Source organism: Platichthys flesus, chromosome 10 (assembly GCF_949316205.1).
Source record: "Platichthys flesus chromosome 10, fPlaFle2.1, whole genome shotgun sequence".
In the NCBI taxonomy this organism is placed as follows: domain Eukaryota; kingdom Metazoa; phylum Chordata; class Actinopteri; order Pleuronectiformes; family Pleuronectidae; genus Platichthys; species Platichthys flesus.
The window spans coordinates 9858609-9885345 of NC_084954.1; the positions used below are offsets into that span (position 1 = coordinate 9858609).

At 42.1% G+C, this 26737-nt stretch overlaps 2 protein-coding genes across 2 annotated transcripts in view; one reads left to right on the plus strand and one right to left on the minus strand.

The window, feature by feature from the left end:
- wdr25 (WD repeat domain 25) lies at positions 1–22756 on the plus strand. Its single transcript, XM_062397805.1, has 7 exons — positions 1–122; positions 799–1521; positions 4741–4888; positions 12863–12993; positions 14759–14929; positions 16030–16170; positions 17687–22756. Exons 2-7 carry the CDS (start codon positions 811–813, stop codon positions 17906–17908), a joined length of 1524 nt encoding a protein of 507 aa, XP_062253789.1. The 5' UTR covers positions 1–122; positions 799–810; the 3' UTR covers positions 17909–22756.
- LOC133962273 (brain-enriched guanylate kinase-associated protein) overlaps positions 22628–26737 on the minus strand; it is a 20457-nt gene continuing 16347 nt past the window's right edge. The window contains exon 6 of the mRNA XM_062397806.1: positions 22628–24204. Coding sequence (XP_062253790.1) covers positions 22672–24204 — 1533 coding nt within the window. The 3' untranslated portion in view covers positions 22628–22671. The remainder of the gene's footprint in view (positions 24205–26737) is intronic.

Here is a 26737-nt window from a genome sequence, read left to right on the forward strand (position 1 = left end):
GCTTTATTTTGACACGTTGACTGTACTCAGGTGGCTCTGGGGGTTGTTGTTAGCAGCGTGTTACTGAAGGAATCAGAAGTTGGACAAATGGTCGGTGGTATTCCGGGCTGCAGGTGTAACAGGTACAAACACACTCACCGGGTAACTGTTCTCTGCTTTTAGCATTAAATAAAACTTGGAGGCAGAGAAGCTAAAGACCAACGTTAGCTTCATTTGCTACACTGGTAGCACTTGCAAGACTAATAGTAAACGTATCGTTAAAGTCAAGGTTTGAAGTGACAGTGTCCGGTCTTGACGTTTAAATGTGAATTAAGTTTTAAAAAACTGTATAAAACAAAACAAAGATAGCTGCAGCTGTTTGTTTGGTTTGTATGAAGCTAATAAATTGGCCTAGCTGGCTTATCTGCACCCTTTCCGTTGTTGGCAGGACAACTACGCATGTAGCGTTACAGCATGTATTGCTCTAAGCTCTAAATTCTGCTCTCTCACAACAATGATGTTGTCCTTATTGTTATTACGTTGATCACAATCAGCACATAGTGGGGTTTCCTCCTTATATTTCAATCATCGGAAGTTTGACACTTCCCCTCATAAGTGACACTAAATCCCCAAAGAAAACATTCACACGTTAGTGGTTAAACCTCCAGATCAGATAATGTGTATGACAACAAATCTACTCTAAAGTGAATAGTGTGTCTGCTGCTTGTAGGTGCATGAGTCCAAGCCACCACTAGATGTCACCTTCGGGTATCTAATGGAATAAGTGCCTCTCACCTGTTGTCTCTGTGTGTTTGACAGGGTCACGAGAAGATGTCTTCATTAGTGGCCTACGAGGACTCAGGGTCGGAGGATGAATCCTCAGCTTCTGGTCAAACTGGATCTTGTGAACCAAGCCAGGACGTTGTGTTGTATAGTAACTCAAAGGTGACACCCAGCGCTCAGGGGTTTCACCCAGCCCCTGACTTTACATTGTTGGAACATCATGGAAATATCTCAGAAAGAAGCAGCTCCTCATTACATCCCCATCCACACCCCCATTTTGATCAGAGGATGACATATTGCAGCAGCAGGGCAGCACAATATAAGCATTTTGGAGATACCGCAGCTCCTTTGAGTTTACCTGCAACTCAGGAGAAGATCTCTCTGCTCCAGTCTCCTCCTCACCTGCCAAAAAGCTTTGGTGATGGTTTGAACCAGGCAAAAAGACACCACAGTGTCCCGTCTGGTATCAGACCGTACCTCCCCAAGAGACAGAGACTCGCCACTTCAGCAGACACTCGTGACCCAAAGTTATCAGCAGAGCAAGTCCCAGGGAATCGGGCCGGGGAAAGCCAAGTTCTCTTAGATGTGTCGGCAAGAGTGAAGCCGTATCTCACTCAGAAGCCCGACGCGGCGGGGATCCCGAGGAGGCTTCTGATGCGACTGGGAGGCCACCAGGGCCCAGTCAACACTGTGCAGTGGTGTCCTGTGCCTCATCTCAGTCATCTGCTGCTGTCTGCCTCCATGGACAGGACTTTCAAGGTAATGACAGCTCCAGCAAGGGCATCACTGTCTTTCATAAATGTCGTGCATTGATACTTAAGATTGCTTAGACTAATGCAAGTCCGGAAATGGTGTTTTCTGTAGTGCTGTTATGTCTGCACACTCAATTCTAATTTCATTCGAACTGGCTTATCCAATTCAAGTTTAAGTTATCCCTCTGATGTCTTTTTTCTTTGAGATAAAATCCTTGCTCATGCTGCCTGCTGCATAATAGTTGGCCGGGTGGTCTGGAACAAGAAAATCCATCTATCAGTACAGTTCCAGGCAGGTGCAAAGTGCATCGGGGGAGGTCTAAGGGGATAATCACTTTACCTGACAATCATTGTAATTGACATGCTGTTACAAGCAGGAGGATAATATCTGCCCGGGCGCCTCCATTTATAAGTGCAACATAAACCACTTTTTTAAAGAATCATATCTATCACTGTCAGTTGAATGTATGTCAAGACCCCTGGGACTTCCTGTTTCCCTCTCTCTCATCCATTCGGATTCCCTCTCCCCCCACTTTTCTCCTCCTCGTCTTTTTTTGTATTTCACACCAGGAAGCAATCCATCACTTCCCTACTGCAAAGGTCAAGCAGTGCAGGTGTCTGCCTGTGACTTCATTTTTCATTTTTTCTTCTTCTCAGACATCCTTCAGGCTTCGTAGTCCTCTTCTTCCGTCCTGTCAGTCAGTCCCTCATAGGCGGAGGCACACCATCATTATTCCAGCCTGTGTGCAGCCTCATGTCGCCATGGCTACGGCAGGTGTAAGGCAGCGGGTTTAGGTTGATAACACAAATACCAATTTAGTTTTAATTACCGACAGTCATTTAGGAAACAGATTTACCCCGATGAGTCGGCGTTGAGGATCCGCTCTGCGTGTCTGTTAAGTGGCCGGTGAAATGAAGGGGGGGTGCAAATAAACAAGCGCTCATTCACACCCATACACAGGTCTCACGTCGTACGGAATTAACACGATTGTGTGTGCATTGAGTGGTGTTGTTCATGGTGTGTGTCGTTTATGTCGTCATTCCCAGCAGCCTGGAGACTGTGCAGGCAAAACAACAAAGTCTGTGTGAAGTTTAATGTTTGTTTTTTTGTGAGGCTAGATCTGAGCCTCAGTTGCTGTTGAACAGATTTCGATGTTACCTTGAGGTGGCAGCGTTTCCCCTAGATCATACAATGGAGAGTCCAATGTTCCATGATGAATGGAAATAGTTTTAACAGATGAATCTCCCTGATATTGATCTTTTTGGAAATCTAAAGTTTTTACTCTCGGTCTCTGTTACTTCTCTTTTCACCACGGGGGCATCTCTAGCATTCTGTTTGTTAAACCGCTGCCTGCTGGATTGATACGTCACTGTCCCCTCCGTCTATCTCTCTTCCCCGTCGGCCCCAGTGGGAGCCTCAGCACTTCTCTGTGTATTTCATATGCTGTATGGAGGAGTCGTCTTTAATAATGAAACACAGAAAAAGGCAGAGAGGGATCTGCTGCAAAAATCTTCAAAGATCCTCTGTGGCCGTTGAAGCAAAAAAGAAAAAGAAACGTCTTCATTAGTGTGACATCTCCCATCTCACCACAGTGGGTACCGGACCAGACCACCCACTGAATTTCAGGAAGAATCTTTTGTGCTTTAACATGTCTTGACAGAAAATCATTTATCTATATCAGATCAAGGTCCAAACAAGTCACAATATTGACCAGCTTGTTTGCCGAATAATATATATTTTTTTAAACATTTTGGGGAAAAAACTGCCACATCAATGATTTTAAATCTGAATCAAGCAGAATGACCCTCAGTAGAGCACATATCTAAGTTGGCCTGATTTGTTTTCCTCCAGATCCTAGAATGAATCCCATCTCATTATTGAAAACATTTCTTGAATCTTCCCCCTGATTTCGATCTGCACTAAAAATATAATGGAGTCTTCCTTGGGTAATGCCCCACACCTCCTAAAACTGTCATGAAAAGCAGTCCAGCAAATTTTCTTAACAATGGAACAATGTGGCTGATTAACATTTATATGATGTAAATCAAATGTGATAAATCACATATCACATTTTCCACCAGCATGACGGTGCAGTTATGGATGTCACAACGACAGAAGGCAGCTGGCTGCTTTTCTCCTCTGCTCTCTATGTTAAACCGTTAAAGCCAAAACACTCCACGCAAAGGGGATTTAAAGTGACATTCAAATGAAATTAGTTAAATACTTAATTACGAGCGTTTCTTTTGCATTCAAATCCTTTTAAATATGTCTGATATGTATAATAACATAACATTTTATTATAACCTTAAAATACATCATATAGAATAATCCAGAGGCTTCAGAATCTACAAGATAGATCTTGGATAATGCTAAGAGTATGAAAAACTGGCTGTGAGGCACAAGTTCCCAATTTCCGTCAGCAACAGTTATATTTTTTTTTAGAGGAAGAGAGTCGGTCAAAAGCAATGGCCATGAACCAGAAAACCTTGGTAATCGCAGTTATTATCAATTGTTTCGTTTTTATCCAGCAGCACTTTTGCTCAATATTTTCATTTTCCTTCATTGCAGTGGACTTCAGGAGAGGAAGACTCATATTGAAACTTCCTCAGCTTTCAAAACCAGACGACCTCTATTCACTAGTTTTTGTTCTCACAGGAATGATTTTTAAGAGCTGGAGGACACCTTGTATGCATCATTTGTGACGGCTCGATAGAAAGTATTTATTTAAGTATTCCTTTTTGTCTCTGTTCCCGATCGGAGAGCAGTGGCCGCCAAGTCTGACCCCCGCGTGTAAACCGCCTTGAAACCTCGACCAGAGCACAACAGTCCTTTCCTGTTTATGAGAAGGCGGCGCAGCATGTCAGTGCTTTCTCTGCTCTTTTCCACTGCTTTCATGTCAGACTGCACGTTGTTACATCAGGTGTTGTCATCGTCGTTTCAGAAATCTTAAAGCACATTTTCTCTCACATGAGCTTTGCAAACGGTATCTTACAAGGGCTAAGAACAAATTACTTTAATAATCCTTTGAATTATCTGATTGCTGATTTAGCAGCGGCAGCTCCTTTCAGTTGAAGCACACGCTGTGACTCCAGGCAGTGGAAGCAGAACAACAAAATCTTTCTTCCAGGACTACTCCAGCTTGTGCACCGTCAGTACAAAAAATGACTTTGTTGCCTCTGTCGATGTTTGTTTATGAATCTGGCTCGATGTGTCTGTGCCTGGCAGGTGTGGGATGGAGCGGAGAGCGGACGGTGCCTCAGGGTTTACACCTGCCATTCGGGAGCCGTGCGCGACGCCTGCTGGACCCCCTGCGGGCGACACCTCCTCACCGGGTCATTCGACAACACGACTGTGATCACAGACGTGGAGACGGGTGAGCGGCATCACTCTTCTTTCTGCAGGTTTCGAGAACACAACGTAGCGAAGCACTAGGTTTACTTTTGGGAGTGTGTCACTGTGACTTAGTCTTAAACTGAACTGGACATCGGACCCAACAATTTATGTGTCCACAGTCCACAGCTTCTCACCTGTGCGTATAGGTACAGGAAACCAGAACAGCTGCGATGGGCCTTTATTCTTCAAATAATGAAAGTTCAAGTTTTACATATATTTAATTTAAACTCAGTTTGAACAAACAGTCTCCGAGCAGATTGCCTTTGTCGTGGGAAAGCAGAGCTCCTTGGCAACTTTACTTCTTGCAAGTTTTAAGTTTAGTAATTTATGTGTGGAGTGTCTTTAAATTGCCTTGGGTCACAAAACTTGTTTAAACCTATTTTATAAATTGCAAAGCTCTCTCTCTCTGTAGCCATGACCCATTTCAGGCACCAGCACTTTCTAAATCCACATTTCTTAAGTGAATACATCACAAAGACTCAGCTAAGAAATGACAAATGCTTTTCTCTAAGTTCAACATTTCTGAGATTGCAGCTATAGTTATGTTGTCATAATGCATGTAAACGGTTTAGGGTATACATGAAGACGTTCATTTTATTTTTTAAATACATATATAATATTGGCATTTAGAATTGTTATTTGCTCCATTTATGGTAAGATAAGATGAGCTATATATTTTCCACGATGGGGAAGTTCACTTGACAAGAGAATCCGTGCAAGTACAAAATGGAAATGAAATAAAATATAAAAAAGACAGAGATATGTAGATAATGTACACCTTTTAGTACAGACAGAATATTATGGGAAGACAAAGTACAATATCAATGTATTTTGTGCATATGTATAAGTAAATATACAGATTGACATAATTATACAGGTATAGTATACGATAAGATATGAAAATAAAGATGGTTGTATATATATAAATTGGTTTTTACACTTTGCAATTGTATTTTAATTTCTTCATTTCATTGTGTGCTGGAACGACCTGAAAACAATCCAGTGACACTATAGGGAATTCTCTGTCTCATGTAGGGAGGGGCCTCTAAATGAGGTTGGATGGAAGCAACATGTCTGCCTCAGTGGAGATGGACCCTAAATGGGCCACATGTCTCTCTCTTTCTCTGTCTTCTTCGGTCTCCCACACTTTGCTTTCTGAAAACATTAATTTCGTGACATTTTTGTCAACACACATTCCCCCTCGGAGTCAAATCCACAGGCTCCATTATGTTTGCTCGTGTTTCTGTGTGACCGTAACAAGCTTTTTCAAGGTGACATATAGAAGAGATCAATACTTTGCTTTGTTTTTTTTCCTGTGGTAAAGCATACAATAGTCAAGGATGCGATCATTTCATACGGACAATCTAAAATGTTAATCCTGAAATTCAAAATATTTGTAAGAATGAATTGCAAAATTGATCAGGTTGAAGGTTCACCGAGAATAATTTGCAGCCTCGTATTTTTGCAGCATGTTACGGTGACAGTGGATTCACACATAGAAAAACCACCACAGAGAAGCTCGACAAAATGAGCCCGGCAGCACAGAACAGACCTTGTTTTGAAGCCCTGTGGCATCTACATCTCCAGGGTCAACACGATGCTGTGATGACTTGCTGCCGTTTGCACTTCCCCTCTCAGCACGTCTGTCAATACTGCCAATAAAGCCTACGGATAATAGCTTGGCCAGCCCATTAAACACACAGGCAGCTCCAGGAAGGAGATCAATAATGGATACATCACCACGGGAGCAGCCACTATGACCTTATACCGCAACGTCACCTACTACCACCATAAACACACAAAGTGTTTATTTTGGGCTTACACTTCGGTAGCTGCAAGTGCTTTGCTCAGCGCAGTAGGACATCCAACTAGGTTCAGAGGTACAGCTTTGAAGTAAAGTCACATGTCTAGAAAGCCCTCACAAGTAAAATCACGCAACAGTCTTTTTATTATAATAGCATTTTATTATTCAGATTCATATTCTCTCTCTTGTTATGTCATGTTGTGACACTTTAAAAACCCAATCATACTGGATGAGTTAAAAGAACGCAGGGGCCCGGCTAGATGCATAATTAGTCCCATCATAATTGGAATACAGACTAGATGTGCTCCTCATCCCATCATGGTGAAGCTACGAATCCCTTATTTCTAGAGCTATTACAGTCATTACAAAAACGACCAGGCTACTCTAAGGTGTTTGCGTAATCATGGCTATTTGAACATAATGGAATATATATAATGAAGCGCCTGACATTAATGCAGCACATTTGTTGTCACTCAGAGTTAATGGGGTCTTTACACTCTTCGCAGTAATGCAGAGTCTCTCAGGTCTAACAAGGAACGCAGCTTGGCTCCCGTTCTGTTCACGAGAGGCAGCAGGCCCTTTAATGATCCGCAGGAGTCTTGGTAGGACACCTGACGCCTTATTTCACCACAGAATACCCAACTAAATGCTGCGTCACTCAGTGTGTTGAGACATGATTGGAATTATTTGAGAGCTAATGCCTTCAGAATAGTGTGTGCATCTCTGCAGTTGTCCCCTTGTCCACTTTAGTTTGTAGAGTCTTATTTCCATTGCCCGAGGGCCACAGGTAAACTGTCAAAGCTAAAAAAGCAATTGTCGAGGGAGAGGACGATATAGAGAGGGAGTGCAGGTTAAAAGGAATAAGGCAGAGAGAGAGGAAGAGGAGAGCAAGGATGCAGGAGGAAGAAATCAAAAGAGGCAGAAGAAATCCAGAGAATGGGAGACGCGGAGAGTAGGAGGTGGGGAGTGGAATAAATGAATTTCATCTGTAGGGCATTAGTGTGAAGTGGCAGCTGTTGTCCGATGCTTTCCCTGCTGTCCTTGGAAAAACTGATTGGTGGAGGTTGGCGTAGGAAATATGCCCATATACCCCCCCACAGGCTCCCGCAGTTTGGCGTGTCAGATCATGCATGTGTATGCAGGACCCGAGTCATCTATCCAGATCCCTCCAGGACCTGGCAGAAAGAAAACTGTCCTTGTTCTTCCAAAAAAATACCAACCAAACAATAATACACAAAGATGGTGGCAGTGCTGGAGTGTGCATTAGCCTTCCACCTCACTTTGCCCCTGCTGAATCATATTTGATGAATGTTGCAAAAGGCTTTAACAATAGTTTGGTTTTTAAGATAGAGCTTGCAGTGCAGTGCTTTGAAAGATGAGCCACGAGCTGCACATGGCAGCTGTACAAGGGCAAAACAACAAATAGCAGTGTGGTGTGAGTCTGGGGTCATTTCAAACAGAAAGGTTTGTTTAAAACACATGTCGGAGCCGGCTGTGCAATGCATGAGATGCTCCTTGCTTTTCCCAATAAAACTCATTGTTTGCACCGTATTTTCTATTATAGACACCGGCGGCCTCTCAAGTCTTCATCAAAATACATTCCAAATGTGGTGTCGATACTATGAACAGTTCTCAAGACATGTGTTCCACATATGGACTGACAGCGATTAGATTGATAGATTGCTGAAATATAATCATTTTAACTTGCACATACTAACGTAAGATATTAGTGTGATATAATTATCTTAAGAGGGACATAAGTTTAGTCATTTACTGTACGATATTTATCAAGTTAACAGGAAAATGTCAATCTTGGGATTTTGTTGTCTCTTCAACTTGCCACCTGTGTTCACAAGAATGATTCAACGGTTAAAGTTTTTTCATCCACTTTTTTCCACATCCAATATAGTTTAAACAATACTTTTCATAAACACTGCAACAATAGAGTGTGCACAATGAATGCATTTTCAATCCCATTTTTTCATTTAGCCTTATCCCCACCTTCTGGCTGTAAACACACAGGAGAATTAAGCGTAGCTCACCAGGAGACGATGCAGCAGCAGCTCACACACAGAAGCTTTTACTCCAAATGCCACCGGCAAAGCAGATCTGCATTGTGACAGAGTTCGAATGCTTCGTTTTGCAATGGTTACCTGCTCGGTTGAAACAGCTCTTACCCTGTTATGTGACAGAAAATAGAAGCAGGCCCTTGTTTAGAAATGATGATAGGTTCGTTTACTAGTTACATTACTGCCAATCATCGACAACAGAGAAAACATGTGATCTAAGAAGCAGCCAACATAACTCAGAAGAGGTTCTCAGAGGTTTATGTATGCAATGTTTTTTTTATGTAATTTTACCTTTCACCTGCCCTGCCTACCCACTGCCTCCAGGGGTTTTCATGTATTTAGCACAGAAGTCTGTCAGTAGTCATGCCTGTCGAGTGACGATTCCTCTTGTATACACTTTTAGACTTGGTTTGCTTGTTTTAAAATTGAAGGACACAAATTAAGCTCATGATATTTGAAAACTATTCAAGCTCAAATAATCTAGGAAAATATGCCTGCATCTTTTGGGGTGATTAAGATGCTTTGGACTCACTTTTGGTGAGAAACCATCTCGGCCCTCTTTACATGCGGCCTATGGTCGTGATCATTAGCCATAAAAAGACTCAATGTTGCCACGTGTCATGAAGTTTCCTTGGTTTATAAAACCTCCCGTAACCTTCTCTAACAAAAACACGTAATTAGAAATATTTCTTGCCCTCTTGTTTTACCAGGCACATACTTATTGTGGAAAACAAACAACAAATTACTTACAAACATGCCTCATTAAACCAATTTCCAAAAATGTTTGGATGTGGCTTTTCAAAAAATACCAAGTTTTATGCTCCTAACCGTTCCTCTTGTTCTGTGACAGCACAGTGCTTTGGTGGATCTGGTAATGAGGCCGAATATCATTTGATCTGCTTCCCTCTGCTCTGAGACGCTCATCCCTGCTGTCCCAATCACCCTTAATGTCCTCGTCTCTGTCCTCCTCCGCTGTGTGTCAACGCTGCAGTGTGATCACAGCTCTTTCACCACTACAAAGTCAACTAGAGCGAGGGGGGGACAGATCACTGCAGTCTTCCCTTATCACCCCTCTCAAGCAAACCAATTAATCTCACTTAATTAAAACATGACAAGGCCCCAGTTATTATGGGGGGGACGGGGACTGTTGGCTTCTCGTCATCTTGCCAAACAGGAGTTTAAAAACTTGATGACAGATCTTCCCCGCCATCACTAGGGGTAAGCCAATTAAGCAGAAGCCTGATGAAATTACACATTATAACTTTGGATCAACGCAGTTGAAACTAGGAGCGAGCTGCTCCGCCATTAAGCGAAATAATGTCCATTTCGGCCGTATCTTATAAACAGTGATTCGTTTTGTCGTCTTAACCAGACTTTGATGGTAAATCCTGGAACAAGTGTGTAATAAAGTGCATTTTAGTCGCGGCCTCAGACAGTTTTGGAGGTTGTTTCGTCGAAGAATTAATGAGGAGTCGTGGAGCCCCGAGGGTTGCTGCTTTGCATAGCCTTCGACAGATCTGCCGGCTCAGCGTCTGGTTCCTCGTGTAGCCGTCTTTCCGGCTTCCCACAAAACAACATTTTTTGGTCGCACCCTGTCAGGCCTAATTATATTGAATCCCCTTACTCTTTTTGTTTTGTTTTTAAGTGTGGCATCCTTTAATTGATTTAGATAAAGCCGCCTGTAGCCAAAACAGTGGTTTGTTCTTTTCGTCGTCACACTGTCAGTTTACGTTATCATTTTGTACCTGAGTGGAGTTTAAGTCAAGTTGCTTTTCAGATGCCGCTGTCACCCACAACTCCTCGCAGGAAAGAAAGAGTGAGGATTCTTGTCGCTTACACTTTTTGGTTTTAATAATAATCAACCTCATGATAGTTCAAACCTATTCAAGCTCAGATAATCAAGGAAAGGATGGATATACATAGGTTGATTTTACTTTGTTTGAGAGGTAAGTGTGTGTGTGCAAACCACAGACCATAAAGGTGCAAACATACATCCCAACTGATTGGGGCAGATACATATACTGGAAAAAAAGTCATTTTCAAATACTTGTGACACAGAAATGTGATTGAGGCTAGATATTTTAGTGTTTTTGTTTGTGTGGCATCCTTCGATTGATTTAAATAAAGCAGCCTGTTGCTCAAACAGTGGTTTCTCTCATTGACGTCACCGCGTCAGTTTAGATTATCTTTTGTCCTGGTGTTAGAGTGTTGGAGAGGTGTTAAAGTCAAGTAGCCTTTCAGACACTGATGTCTATGAAGTGCTGCTGTCTGGAAAACACAGACAGGCTCTGGCACATATCATGCAACCTGCACACTAAGTACCAACAGCCATGCAGTCCTTTTGGTCAGTCCTATTACCTCCCATCATTACAGAGAGTTAGACTCACAGTTCAGCCGCTGCACTGACCTCGGACATGGAATGATAGAGAATAAAAGCGGTGTTTTATTACAAGAAACTCTCCAGGGGCTTGTGTGAATGTCTCTTCTAGTGACGGGAGCACGTTTGATCAGACAGAGCCGATCCTTCCTCTGACCTGACATGATCACAGAAAAAGCTTCTCCTCTTTCATTTCCACGTCACACATTCATGTCTTTCATGCATCGCTCTGAGTTGAGAACACAATCTTCAGCGGCACATTTTCTGTTTCTTTTTTTTATTGGCTTGTTTTTGAATCGCTCTCTTTATCAGCAAAGGCAGCGGCACAATTTAATTACACACACTGTTTACTGCTCAGGAATGTAATGGGTGCTCTCACAGGCAGGAGTGTATCCTCACACCGAGCTCATTAACTACACAAAGAGAAGATTCAGAAGAATCTGCATCACTGAGGGAATGGAGTTGAAACATATTTTGTGTAGAGTTCAGTCTGGAGACCTGAGAAACACATTAAATCAAACTTTTCATGATGCAAACTGTTCTAGTTTTTCCTAATTTGTTAATTTAAGAGTCTGAAGATTTCGTATTCTTTTTGAGTGTGCAGATGATGATGAAAGAAGTCTTACTTCATGTGGAGTGTAATGGTTTGTGCAGACAGATGTGTAAACCAGCAGCAGTAAGGGGATGCCTGGCGTCTCAGAGGACCAGAAACCAGCCAGGGGTCAGAGTGGAGCTAAAAATATGTTCCTTACAGCTTGGTAGGCAACACACTCAGGTGAAATCCCTGCTAAGGCATCCCGCCATGTACAAGGTGTCCCAGGTTTTTTTAATATATAACGCCAAAGCTGGTTGGATAAACATTAAATCCAAAATGTTTGTCTACAGGAGCCTCAAAATCTCGTAGTGGAGACAAAAAACTGTTCAGATCTTTACATGTTATACAGTATATGAATAATTTACATTGGATCTTTACATCTCCTGCAAAGGATGTGGTCATCAGTTATAAATATCAATGGTAGAGTGATCTGGATTGTTCCTTTGGATTTAACATTGATGTACAAACAATGGAAACGTGACACCAATGCATGACAGAGGCCACAGTTAGAAACAGGTCAACCCACCATGGCTAATGCTGTATTCTTGCCATGTTAAAGAAACGAACGGAGAGAAAACTCCTGGATCTTCCTGTTTATGTGGATCTGCTCTGAAATGAGTATAATGGATTTGATCCCTCCACAAAATTTCATGGAATTGATTCATTCGTTTTTTATAAATCCTGCAGAAAGACAAACAAACACACAAATGGAAACAACCTCCTCGGTGGAAGAAACGAGAGATTTGTGGTAATTGGCACTATATATTTAATATTTTCACCTTGTCATCATGGGTTATTTAGAGTTGATGGAAACATTATCCATTTAAAAATTAAATCACACAAATGTGGAAAATTGATAGGATCTGACTTTTTTCTGAATCCTCTGTATTGTTTATGAGGGGTGAATGTAGTGAGTGCAGTATGGTGTTAACTACTCTTATCCTAAGAATGTTTGCTGTTATCGCAAGATATATGAGATATACATATATCTTCTTCCAACCCTCCTTCAGTTCGTAGTACATCATCGAAAAGTTCAGTGCTGATGAAAGGTGTATTGTTTCACAGAAGCATCGATCTTATTCTCCTGTCTTGTTTCTTCATGTTTGCAGGGCAGCAGAAAGTGAAATTTGACAACCAGTTCAAGGTGATGTGTGTGGTCCTGCATCCCAGCAGCCCAGACGTGTTCCTGTGCGGAGGTCACAGTTCAGTGGTCAACGCCTGGGACTCTCGCAGCAGCAAGGTCAAACTTATTAATCCTGCTCTCAGTTTATCAGTTTTATTGACTCTGGTTTGACCTTTTTAAAACTACTGGTTCACGGCTCCCTCCTGCACACACTCCCAGTTACACACCAGTATGAACAAGGTAGTCCACATTGGCCCTGTGCAATGACCTGTGCTATATTCCACTTTGTGGATCAATCTGCCCCATATAGAGGAGGAACACTGCAGGTTATCGCACCAATTATTGAAAGCAAATTTCTAATTTCCTTCTGGACTTAAATTGTTCCTATAAAGCTGCGACATAATATACCTATTAAGTCTAATGGACTGTTTGATATGGTAATCATATTCACTTGCTCATAATCTGAACACCCGCGTGTGATTTTTGACTCTGTGGCAAACTGTACCGTCTCCCAGCAGGGTTTTAGATTTAATACAGCAGGGAAGGCCTCTGCCTGTATGTGTCAGTGTGAATTGCATTGAGTGTGCACAGACCAGTGCTCGGCAAATAGGTTGTTAATGTTGGAGCGTCTGGGCAACCTGTCAGTCTTAGCTCTAGCTTGTGTGTGTGTGTGTGTGTGTTTTTGCAGAATGATAAAATTACCCCCACTAAATAAACCAAGGGCCTTAAATTCAATCAAGCAGCACCAAATACACTCTTTTTTATTTCTCCATCAAGTCCATGATTTATTTCCTGCAGGTTTTCCATGGGGTCTTAAAAAGTTTAAATCCAATCATCTGAATTTTAGGTATTTAATCTTGCATATGTTATGATATTATTACTAGTAGGTCTTAACTATGTTAATTTATTTAACACTACTTCCGTTGTGCTATAAAAATATTAAGCTCCCCCCCTCACAGACACAACTTTAAACAGTCAGGGTACAACTGGAGGCATGAGATTACTCTTCCATGTTAATGTTGAAAGTCTTTGTAAAGAGCAAAGATTTTAAAAGTTCAGGTTACAAAGCAGAACAAGTCAGTTTGGGCTAAAGAGTCAAACGGTCTAATGAACCATGCAGCTCCTTGTTGCTCGCTGTGTAGCTCTGAAACTAGACCTAATCCGATCAAACACCCTGAGTTAATCTGTTCTGATAAGACGGGGAGAGCAGTGACGGGTGTAAATAAACCATTCTCTCCATCACCACTGACTCCCACTCAATGTCCTCTCTCATTTACTACGGTTGAACACAGCAGGTTTTAAGATTCAAGTCGTTTGGTGAAGTCCATGTTGGTCAACACTACATTGTTTTTCCTGCTGCTATTTTGGTTTTAATGTCTTTTTAAGCTTTTTTTGTTCATTCTAAACATTTCATTTCAAGATGGTCAAGACATCAAGTCATATATATGAGTTAACTGCTTTAATGATATTTTTAACTAACTTACCTGTACAGTAGCAACTCATCTAGTTGACCATTAGTTCTGGCTGTGAATCAGACTCTTTATGACGCACTGTGATTAACTGTACTGCTGACTGATTGTTTTAAAGTGACATCAGGTCAAGCTATTATGAGTCTTTAAAAGCAAGAAGTACCAATAGTTGGTTGTCGTTAGGTCCAAATGTTTCTCTTCTTTCTGTAAACTGCTTTTCTGAGCTGACACTCATGAATATTGTGCATTAAAACAAAGAAGATCCTGTGTCATTAAATTATCATGGATGGCATCAACACATATTCTGATTAAATTGAATTGGACTAGCTACACTGAGAGTGGTACAGTAGGTTTTTAACACTTCCTACTGCAGAGAATGCTGATTTCTCCTGTGTGTGCCCGTGTGTTTCCAGATGGTTAAAACATACAAAGCAGGGATCCAGCAGACATTGGACATCCTGTTTCTCAGAGGCGGTTTGGACTTCATAACAACTTCCGACTGTGTGAGCAGAGACTCTGCGGATCGGACCCTGATCGCCTGGGACTACCAGACAGCAGCCAAGCTCTCCAATCAGATCTACCATGTAAGGAAACAAGAAGATAAAACATTCAGCGCTGATTGGCACTAGACGTTACAATGATCTGGTTAAAGACTTAAGAAGCTGTTCGAAGTTTAACAAGTGATTCACATTTTCCTTATAAGGTGGATACCTGAAAATGTGTGGACCAAGTTAGTAATGAGGCGTGAGGAGCTGGCAGACTTTGACAGTTACAGCAGTGGTGAAGGACACGACTCCCTCCTGTTTTAAATATACGTTTTTAATAACCTCTCTTGCTTTTTTTGGTTTGAATAAATTCTCATTCCTAAATAAGTGTTACTGCAGATGAGCAAAGGTTTTATTGCAGTCTGAGAACAGCTGCAAATTCTTCAAACTAGTCTGGATCATAGACTCTACTTCCTCCTGTGGTAAAACATTTAAGCTGAAACATTCTGCACATTTGTGCTGCTGCCATCTTGTTCATATAGTAACAACAATGACAAGAACAACAAAAATGATAATAACGCTAATGATAATGATTATGCATTTTATGTGTATGGTAACTTTTTAAATTCCTCGAAGGCACTTAAGCACAGAAAGCACTGAAAAGCAAATTAGCAGAAATATTACATACAAATCATGAATAAGTTATGTTGCACTTTGGAGTTTGCGCAGTAGCGGCGTGTAGCTGTGGTATCGCGGTCCCACCAATCAAGATGTCTCACCCTGGTTTCATAGCATCAAATTAAAAACAAACATCAGAAAAATGTATTCTCATCAGTTAGAATTCAAGCATATCAACTACATAAAGTGACTTAACATTCCTCCTTACATGGGGGATAAGGTGTAAACGATCAGCCACCAGGGGGCGAACAAGATGCTTTGGCTTCACTTTTGAGGAGCTGTGATGTCGTCCATCTTTATTTTCAGAAGTAACGGAAACGTAATATAATACAATCTATTACAGTCTCCTCACTGAATTACACGATTGTGTTTATTCCACTGCTCCTCAGAACATAAGGCTTCTGCAGATAAATTAACTAGTTAACATGTGACTGACCTGATGGTTAGTATTAGCGAGAAAAGGTCAAACAGTGAATAAAATCACCCATTGGATGTTTCCCTTCCTCTCATTTGGCCACCAGGAGCGGTACACGTGCCCCAGCCTGGCTCTCCATCCGCTGGAGGACTCCTTTGTGGCCCAGACCAATGGGAACTACATGGCGGCGTTCTCCTCCCAGCAGCCGTACAGAATGAACAAGAGGCGACGATACGAAGGACACAAGGTCAGTAACGACTGTTGCCTCTGGGATGAGGATTCACGCAGGGGCCTGATCAATAAAGCACCATCGGATGTAAACACACAACTTGGGCACAGAACTGTAGAGGCAGAACAAACACACAGAATCACTCATCATCATCTGAACAGCTCATGTAGATCCACAGTCTGCAGTGTTTCCTCTTTAGTCCCCTCGCCCCAAATGAAACACACTAACATCGAAGGGCAAACGGAGAATTTATATGTAGATTATAAACATCACTGACAACATGTGGAGTATGGATCGTTACTGGTTTGTTAGAAACCAGTTATAGCTTCTATGAAACCACACACAAGTATAAAGAAAATGGTCAAAATCTTCAATACATATATTAAAGATACTTGTGTATATATACTACAAGGACTCAAAATACCTTTAGCAGTATACAAATGTTTGTGTCACAGAGTGTATATAAAGACAGACAACACGTCTCCATTTCCTCCCAATATCCACAATGAAGCCAAAGTATCATTGATGTGAAGCTGCCATGTTGAGCTGACGGTGTGGTTTGGATCCAGAGCCTTCGCTGTAGCAATCCAAGGAATTGGCCAATCAGCCGTCAATCATGATGTTTTACCCCGTTTTTAGCATCAGATAACAAATTAAAATCAAACTTCTCAGAAAAAGAATCACTTGTGTGATTAAAAAAATACCTAAAATGACCAAAACCGTCTTTAAGAAAAATGTATCAAACGTCTATTTTTGGGTGGGATTTATGACCAATACTGCGGCCAGCCACCAGGTGGCGAACAAAACTCTTTGGCTCCTCCTTTAGTGAGCAGTCATGTTGTCCAACTTTATGTACAATCAATGGCTTGTAACCAGGCAGAGTATCACACAAACTCACTGTGACTGCAGCTGTAACACAACTATCTTTTCATGGAGACAAACATTTGACGTTTAAGTGCTCATGAAAGAGTCTTTGTTCCATGTTACAACTTCTCTCCTCCACACTGCAGAGATCGGTTCTTTCTACCAATACAGTGGAACAGATCAGGAGCGCTATCTTCAACGAATAAAGTTTATATTTTCACAAAAGTAGTCGTCACATGATCAAATTTCCTCTTCAGCCTGTTTTTAATTCACTGAAGAGGAAGCGACACCATCCAGCTCCTCAGCTCCATTAAGCTGCTGCGTAGATCCACTTTGGATTCACTCACTAAGCACATGTGCTTTTTGCCAGGAACACCGCGCTCCCGGTACATTCACACCTAGAATCTGAACTTCACAGTCCTGACACAACCCACTGAAGTAGTTGGGGCTTAAGAACCTTGCTCAAGGGCACGCCAGAGGTGATAATTAGGGATGTGGAAGTCAATCTCTTTTTATTCTCGAGATTCAAGCATCAGCTGACAATCGCATTTCGCATTTTTAGCTGTAATCCAATGGATCAAGATTCACTTCTTTTACTGAGATTTCATTTCACTGCTGAAGGTTGATGAATTATAACTAATACTAAATAGTGTATATTTGTGTTTCCCAGGTGGAGGGGTACGCGGTGCAGTGTGGGTTTTCTCAGGATGGAACTATCCTCGCCTCGGGGAGCGCCACCGGCAGCGCTCACTTCTACGACCACCACACCGCTCGGGCGCTGCACACTCTGCGCGCCCACAGCCAGCCCTGTCTGTGCGTGGCGCAGCATCCCGTCCTGCCCGCGACTGCCGCCACCTGCGACTGGGCCGGGGAGATCAAGGTCTGGCACTGACGACGGTGAACGCACACGAGAATATGAAGCGCGGGGAAAAAAATTGAGACAGGTTTGCCAAGATGAAGATTGTATTAAACTCGTGTGCACATCCATCCTCGAGGCTTGATCCTCCCTTAATCCCCTGGTATAAGATGATAAGAACTTTATCCACTGCCTTTGGAAAACAGTTTTTTAACACCGTGTATTTTTAAAACCTCCCACACTCTCATTCCCATTGATATGAACTGATCCTATTCTGTTTACATGTTTTTTCTATATTTGGTCCAACTTGTATTGTTTTAAAATCAGGAGGAGTCGCACTGGGAGAGATCAAATGAAGTTTCTTTACAGTTCAAAGGGTGAAGTGCTTTTATGAGTTTTATCTAAAGTGGTGGGCGGTGGCAAAGCGGTCTCGCCACACACACACACACACACACACACACACACACACACACACACACACGCAAACACAAACCCAGTGCTTTTACTCTCAGCTTTCCACTCCAAACACAGCCAGGGGACATCATCATCATCGTTGTTATGTTATTCTAGTTTTTGTCAAAACAGAAAGAAAAACATGTCTTTGGGCATTTTTCTAATCACAAGTGTTTTTCACTGTGCATTCTGCGTACAAATCACTTTCCCTCTGTTTGTTCTCTTCTGCTCTGGCACCATATTTTCCTGTCGTTCTGACAGCTCAGAGGATCACTGAGAACGACCACAGATCTTCAAACTTTTGCAATAAAAATAAGCTGATGTCTGTCAAAGCTCCGCCAGGTGCTTCCACAATCCTGCCAGTCGACAACAGAGCGGTGCTGTGCAGACAGAAGCTCATGATTCACCATCAAGTGGAACAGGCCTTAAAATGCACATAGCTGTTTATCGGAAGGCAACTTCTAATGGCTCAATACGTGTTTCCCTTTCCCAGCCCCTGCAGTTGTAAATAGTCAATAAGAGTTAAATTAACTCTGTAAAGAACGACTTGGCAAATTTCACACTGTGAAAACTGATGCCTTTATGTCGATTTATTTGGTTTGCAAATGTAGAAGAAGATCCTTGTTTAATTATCAGACATATCAGGAGAGAATTAAGAAAAGGCCTTGAAACCTCCGCCAAGCCCACGTTAATTGTAAAATCTTGTAATGTTAAAGGAAGCAAATGTTGCGATGAAGGAAAAAATTGTTCTGCCTCTTTGTCAAGATTCACACCAACGTTTTATGGATTCTGTGTCTCGGCCCGTGTCTAGTTCTATGACCAGATTTGTTGAATTCTGTTTCTTTGTTTTTTTTGTTATCATGCTAACAAACAAACAAACGGAAAGGGGTGAAAACATAAACTCTTGAAGTGGAGATAATAAACTTAAACGCCATCAGCAGCAGAAAGAGAGAGGAACTTTGGAGAACCTCCTCAGGTAAGAAATGGAGGATGGACTTTTTGCGCGGTGAGTATCTAGATGTAAAAAAATGTTGGGGTCATTCCATTAATTGATAAGAGGATAAGTGGAAGTTAAAGACAAAAACACTGTTATGTTTAAGAGAGTGAGGAAGAAGTTTTAGGGGAAATCCCTTGAGTCAACTGATGCCTTTGGCAGTTTAGGAGAAATCTTCTCTGTCAATGTATTCAATATTTCTATCTCTATATTGTCCCTTTTAAATTCAGTAGAAATGAGTTCTAAAAGGAACAGACTGAGCATCAGCTTCAAATCGTCATCATGGCTCAGTGGAGAAGGCTGGGAGGAGAAAATCAAACTGAATATCGTATTGAGTTAAGACACAAGAATACAAATAAGGGTTAGATTGTGGCTCAAATATCATGCCATATTCTGAAAGTAAAACAATGATTTTAAAGGTTAAAGATTTGAATGATTGACATTACGTTCCGAAGCTTGACATGTTTGTTGGTGGAGCATTCGGTCAATCCCAAATCACCCAGTATGCAACCTTTGATAGGTCGATGCTACAGCAGAGAGCAGAGAATAAGTCAGGAGCAAATCAGTCCGGCTTCAGGAGTCCTTCTTTTTTCAGAGTATCACATCAGATAGATGCCGGACAGCACTGCTAAATATCACATGATTCACAAGCTCGTAAATGAGGCGGACAATCTCTGAAAACTCAAGGTCCGAAATAACAGACTGCAATAGGAGAGAAGTAGAAGGTCCAAACAAATTCTCAATAAAGATTAACCCTTTCAAAACTCCTTAACGTACGTGAAGCATTTTTATCATCAGACTTTACAAGGTTTCAAACCTGGGAAACAAACGGATGCACTGGGAGAACAGTGACAAATGTGACTCTCTGAAAATGTGTAAAAAGAAGAAAACCCTTTTGATTAGATCTAAAACTGCCAATGTTTTTTTTGTTACTTTAGGAATATAATACATGAATAAAGCCAAAGTGACATCAGTCCATATAATTATTACATCTTGTAAAAACTCTTGTAACAATCATGAATTTTAAGAGTTGCTTTGGACAGAAGTTTCAATAAAAATAATTTATTTAAAATTTTGGCTCAATTTGGTTTAAAGTCCTAAAGATAAGTTGGTAAAATACCCAAGTAAAATAATATTTGGAGGTGTGCACTGTATTTCCCAACACCCGTCTTTATTAAGTAAATAAACATACAACAAAAATATATAACCATGCATCAGACAGACACACATGTTGACATTCGGACAGCTGGCCTGTTGTCATGGAACAGTGCTGGAGGTAGGACGGGACAGAAAAACACTTCAGCCTCTTCATTCAGGGTCCAAACATACGATAAATAGAACATCAACTGAAAACTGCATAAAAAATAGTCATAGTGTAATAACTGTGTATGCAGAATCTACATCTCTTTTTATACATTATGTCCACAACAAAAATACCATATATCCTCCCCCCCCCTTTTCTGTACAGTGCTTCAATTCAACTTCAAAACCTTTACAGCAAACCAAGTATTATCTGAGACCGTTAGTGGCCTGTGTGGAGCGGTTTTACCCTCATACAAAAGGTCAATGAGAAGAGTTGCAGTATTGAAATCTGAATAAATTACCTCAAGCCAGTTTCCAGATCTGCAGGAACAGGAGAGGAAGGAGCACGGCGGCGTTCAGAGAGAAAACACTCGAGGGCAAAGCCGAGTTCCTTCCTGTCCCCGTTCCTCTCAGATCTGTGGAGCTGCACATCCATCACACTGAAAGAGGCAGCACAGACATATTGTATTTAATATTGTACTTCTGTCTCCATCTGTACTGGTGACGTCAGGTAGTGGGGTTGCAGGGCAACCTGTCTTTACATTAAGATCAGGCGACAAAGACAAGTGAGTCTTCGCCACTTTCCATGTAGATATACACACGCTTTGTCTATTGTCACAGTGTTTTCTCTAAAGTAGCCTAACTGAGCATGCTGGTGTAACATCAACACACTGACTGTACAGTTTGTCTTTAGTAAGCTTTGTTTTCGTGTTTTTTTTTAACTATCTGTTCAGTTTCCTCTGCTCCTTTTTGTGCAGATCAGCTAGTTTGCCTGGTGAGTTTTCCCTATTATTAATGATTCTGCTCAAAACAAGAGGCAGCACTTTAGCTTGAGTTTGTGTAGACGGTGCCAATGGTGATGAGGAGTCTGCAGAAATTCGGCCGAATGATTTTTATACAGGAATTAATCCTCGTCATTTTCAAGCTAAAACAGATTCCAGTGGAGATCTCCGCTGACAAATACCCTCAGTCGACGAACAAGACTTAATCCTCCTCCAAGAAACTGGTCGGTCTGTGTGTGTGTTATCTGACAGGAAGAACGTACGCTGTATGTAGTAACAGTAGTAACAGAAGTAACAGTAGCAGTAATTGTACACGTACATTAACAATACAGCAGATATAGACCATATGTGCACAGTTGTTAGATGCTGTAAAGGAGACCAGTCAGTCCACTGAACAGGATTAAGGCAATTTCACAAGTGTCCTGGTTTATTTGTATGTTAGTAACTACTGTGCAATTTTAGTCCCACATTTCATCTTGCTCTGATATAAAAATAAGAAAAAGAATTACAGCTGAGTCATGATTAAAAACGTGACAGCTCATTTCTGGATCTATTACTCTTTAATTTATGTGTTATCATTTCTACTGAATGTACATTGTTTTGTTTGTGCATTTCTGGCAACACTATAATTAATATATACTTATTCAGAACTTATAACCTGTGAAATCTAACACTAGTAAAACTTGTGTGTCATTTTCTGTCATTAGTGATATCTTTTAAGCAGCCAATTAAAAAAATATTCATAAACATACCTATAAAGAAACATTTCAGCTAAAAACATGTGTGTTTTCAGCTCACTAATATGCATTGTTCAGCATCTTTAAGAGAAATTAGGATAAATCTTTGTAACGGCTTGTTTGCTGGGTATATTTGGATAAACTCTCCAAAACGTGAGTAATTAATGTTTGTCTCTTCTCTGTTCCGTGTATATTAGAGCAAGACTAAATGGTCTTTTGCTGATTTTACTAACAGTACTTTACACCAAAATAAGAGTAAATTGTCGACGGACCTGTGTTGAATGTGTCAGTGAACTTTATCCTCAGATAAAAACATAGTGAATAGCTGGTCTCAGGGAGCAACGATGTGTGACACTCAATAGAAAACTTGTTGCAGGCTGTATGAAACGTGCCTTGGCTAAGAGATACATAAAACAGCAACATCTCAATATCCCGTCACATCAAGTATGTTTGCTGCAGGGAGACGTACAGTAGAGTACAGTAAGTTATGAGTCATGGTCATGCATAAAATGGAAAGCTCTCCTCCGTGGTTCAGTTCAGCAGTGTGCCGTACAGCTGGGCCTTGGTCAAACTGTCCTTCCTCGTTAGTCCCGTGCTGCCAAATTTTTGGTATCTGAGAGAGGTCTTCTTTGGGAGTGCGGGGCCGACGCTGAGGGCGGAGCTGGAGCTCGGGCGGGGCCGGACGCTGGGTCGGGGGCTCGGGTAGTGTTGAAGACTCGAGGCCTCGAGGGAGCTGTGATGTAAGGACTCGGCCGAGCTGTCTGCGCTCAGATTCTGGTAGTCCTTCTTGGCGCTGCTGGCCCCCATGCTGCTCTCCTTGTCTTTGGAGCTCCCTGAGAGGAACAGGCTGCACTCTGAGTCCTGACTGTCGTCCTTGGCTCTGTACAGCATAGAAGTTTTCTCCGGCTTGTGGTGCTCCATCTGTTTGGGACTGCGGCTGGGCGAAGGGGGGCCCACAGCAAAACACTGGTCCAGCATGCGGCTATGGAAGACGTCATCTCCATCTTGGAAGCTGCTGTAGAGAGATCCCTTGACCTTACTGGAGGGGCCCACGGCAAATTGGCGTTCAGAGAAGCTGTACGGGGAGACCCGCCCCGTGAGGTTACGATAGGAAGAGGAGAAACTGTTGATGTCTTCCACACTGAGCTGTCTCCAGCGGCTGCTCAGGTCGTCCTCCGGGACCAGGATGTCACCCCGACTGTCCATAGCTCGGTCACGAACTGGGCCCAGTCCGGTTGTGGAGCCCATACTCTGGGAAGAGGCCAGTCGAAGGGAGCTGGATTGGTATGGTTCACTGAAGCAAGAGGCCGTTCTTGTGTACGCTGGGGACGTGCCCTTCGGTGGGCTCCTGGGGGCCGCCATGTGCTGGATGCTGTGGGACTTTGGGAAACTTGAGCTGTCTTTATCATAGGAAGACATGCTTTTGCGCTCATAGTCGCCACTGCCACCATCTCGCCAGTCCATGTAGAGCCCCTGGTGAGAGGAGGACAAAGTGCTGCTGGCAGTGCGCCCGCACCCAACGCTAACTCCACCCTTCTCGTCCGATGCCAGGCTGAAGCTGGAGTAAGAACTGGAAGCAGGGAGGCTACCAGCCCCAAACTCGTTGTGGTGTTGGAAGGAGGCTGGAGGTTCATGGTGGGAGAAACCTTCAGAGTTGTACGCCTCTTCTTCCGGGTTGCTGTCAGTGGAGTTCTGGGCGTGGAGTTGAAGCAGGGCGGTGCCATGAAGGTCGACGCTCTGCCTGCGCTCCGTCTCCTGCCATCGCTCAGGGCAGTAGAGGGCAGTGTCGCTGCAGTACAAGTCCGAGGATTTATATGCAACGCGACGGTTCAGGTGCTCAGTGCTTCCCGACCCCGTGAGAAAGACTCCATCGGGCGGCAGCGGACTTGGCGAGCGCGTAACAGGGCAACTGCTTCCTGGCTCTGGCTTCTCCAGGACCTTGGCAATTACAGCCGTGGGCACGGCGTCATTGTAATTGGAGTGGCACATTGCCATGGTGGAGCCGCTGCCCCGATTATGTTTCTCCATGTGGGAACTGATGCGTTCCTGAAAATCAACTGGCAGCTGGAAGACAGAAGACAGAAGGAGCTTGATGAAAAGGGAAATTAAAGAATGTCTACACAGATTTAGCCAATTCTGTTGCGGATCTGGATTAGGGGCTGGATCCAGGGGTTTAAACTTTCTTTAACATTGTGAGATTCAACAATTTCATTCAATTCATGGATCTTGATGAAAGAAATCAGGAATGTTTAAGCGACTGATAATAATGATTGTGTGCAATTTCCTTCAGAACCTCATAAAATGTTTAATGTGGTTCCCTGAGGGGAATGTTGGGTCTTGGCCGAGGTTTATGCTCTGAGCCCCATTCTAGTTATTTATACAATCATCTGTTACTCAAACTTATTCCATGACCTGTTCCTCAAGGATTTCAATCTGTAGTCCTGGTTTAGAAAATAATGAATTTTTTCTATTACGCCCACAGAGTCCAGACAGGTCATGTATCTTCAGGGGAAAAGCACAACTCAGCCCCTCTAACAAACTTTCCAGCAAATTGCCCGTTCATTTATTTATTTGCTTTATTCCCAATACTATCGCATTTTACAGTTTTTTCTCTTGTTTACTTCACTGAGATTTGTCATTCCATGAAAACAGAACAAAAGGAGGTTGATTAATAATAAAAACAAAATGCTCACATCTCTACTTGACTTAAACATTTCCTCTTTTCAACTGTTCCCTCTCTTGTTTCTCTTTCATGGTCTCTCGCTCTCTCTTTCTCACACACAGACACATAATCTGGTTTGATTGGCTCATGTTTGAGAAAACTGCTCCCTTCAATTACAGGCCACTTCTTTTCTGCCTATTAAAGCTGGTCAGGGTCAGTGGGAGCTTTTCTCTCCTCCCCTTCTTTATCTTTCATCTCTCTCTCTTCTTGCCTTCTCAACCAAAGAGCCCTCATTTCCTCTCTCTTCCTGTCTTTTTCCCAGTGCCTCCGTCTTCTTTTACCATCAAACACGTATCAGTTCCACAGGGAACGGCTTAGATTTAAATTAAACCAGTGCTCTGGGTCCCCAGCAGGGAATAGGAAAAAAATACATAAAATACTGACTTGGCTTTGTTAAGAAATAGAAGCTCCCTTCAACATAAAATAACCTGTATCTTTTAAGTCCGGGCTATTTTTAGCAGCCGCTGCCTCCTCCAGGGAATAGAGATGGAAAGTAGGTGAGGCTGTGGGGGGAGACAAGTCAAGTCAGCTAGCTCAGCGTTAGCAGCTATATGAGGCAAATCTTAATTAACAGTCACATAGTTCTGCATAGTTAATCCATGTGTCCACAGGTCTTATTGAAGGAAGTGGGTTAATAGTGTCTAATGGAACTGGCGTTTGCTATTTTAGGTGTTACAGTATAGTTCAATGTAAAAGGTTTAAAAATACTCCACATTCGTCTGTCGTGTGTCAGAAGCGTCAACAACCCAGACCCTCACTCACTGGAAATGTCCTGCTGTTTTCTCACAAGGAGTCAGACATTTTGTGGACATTTTACTTGGGAAAGATGTCAGGAAAGGCCACAGAGAATATCCACATTCTCACATAGAGCCCCTCCACAAATCTTCAGGAACATATCCAGTGCATGACAGCAGCAGTAACAGCAGTATTTCATGATAACGTGCTAGATTTAGCGCAGTGCCAGTTATAATTCCACATAATAAAGCTTTGAGTCATCAATTTTACATATAAAAAAAGACATAATATATTTTCTACTGAATGGTTTAATCAGTTGAAAAGACAAATGTTGCTTCCAGTTTCTATTTGAGGCCAAGCTGTAAGTGCAAGATAAATCTATAGCAAAAATTTCCACGAGTTGATAGAACCTCTAGCTCCAGTGTTCCACTTGTTAGCTCTAGTTCAGTTTACTTCAGTTTCTTTTCTCACGTTCATCATCGTGTTTGTTTGCATAGATCGGAATTATTAGAAAAGCTTCAAACATGATGTCTTCATACGTCCAACAAGTCGAGCTGATTCATCTCATGCCGGTTGATAACTCCTGGATATTTAACGATGCAGATTGATAAATATGTCTGTGCTCAAGACTTCAATTATCAGCCCTGTTTCATAACATAACTTTTCTTCTTTTGTGCATCAGGTGTCACTTCAGTTCAGCCTCCATTCATCCGCTCTCTCATTATATGTGCAGCCAGGATGCAGACAGATGGCTCTTCAGACAGCAGACCTTCATCAGTCTGACTGAGGAGGCATGAACACTGTGTCTTATTGAGAAAACCACTCGCCCAGGCTTTAAATGGTACAGCGACACGACGCAGGGAACATCTCTCCATTACAGGGATGATACATTATTATAAGCAGCATAAGGTTGGTGATGGATGATGTGGTTTTATCGATTCTGGTCTTCAGCCAGCGTTTGAGAAATCATTAGTTCTTGAATCCAACTTTTGCAGGGAACCCCCCCCACCCTATTAAACTTTATACTCTTTGGATAGGTTTCATAAAACAGGGAATTTTAATACATTATATTTACAAACGTAACAGTTTTAAAAGCCAAACGGTCAGAAATAAAATTCTTTAGAGATGCGGAACCTTTGA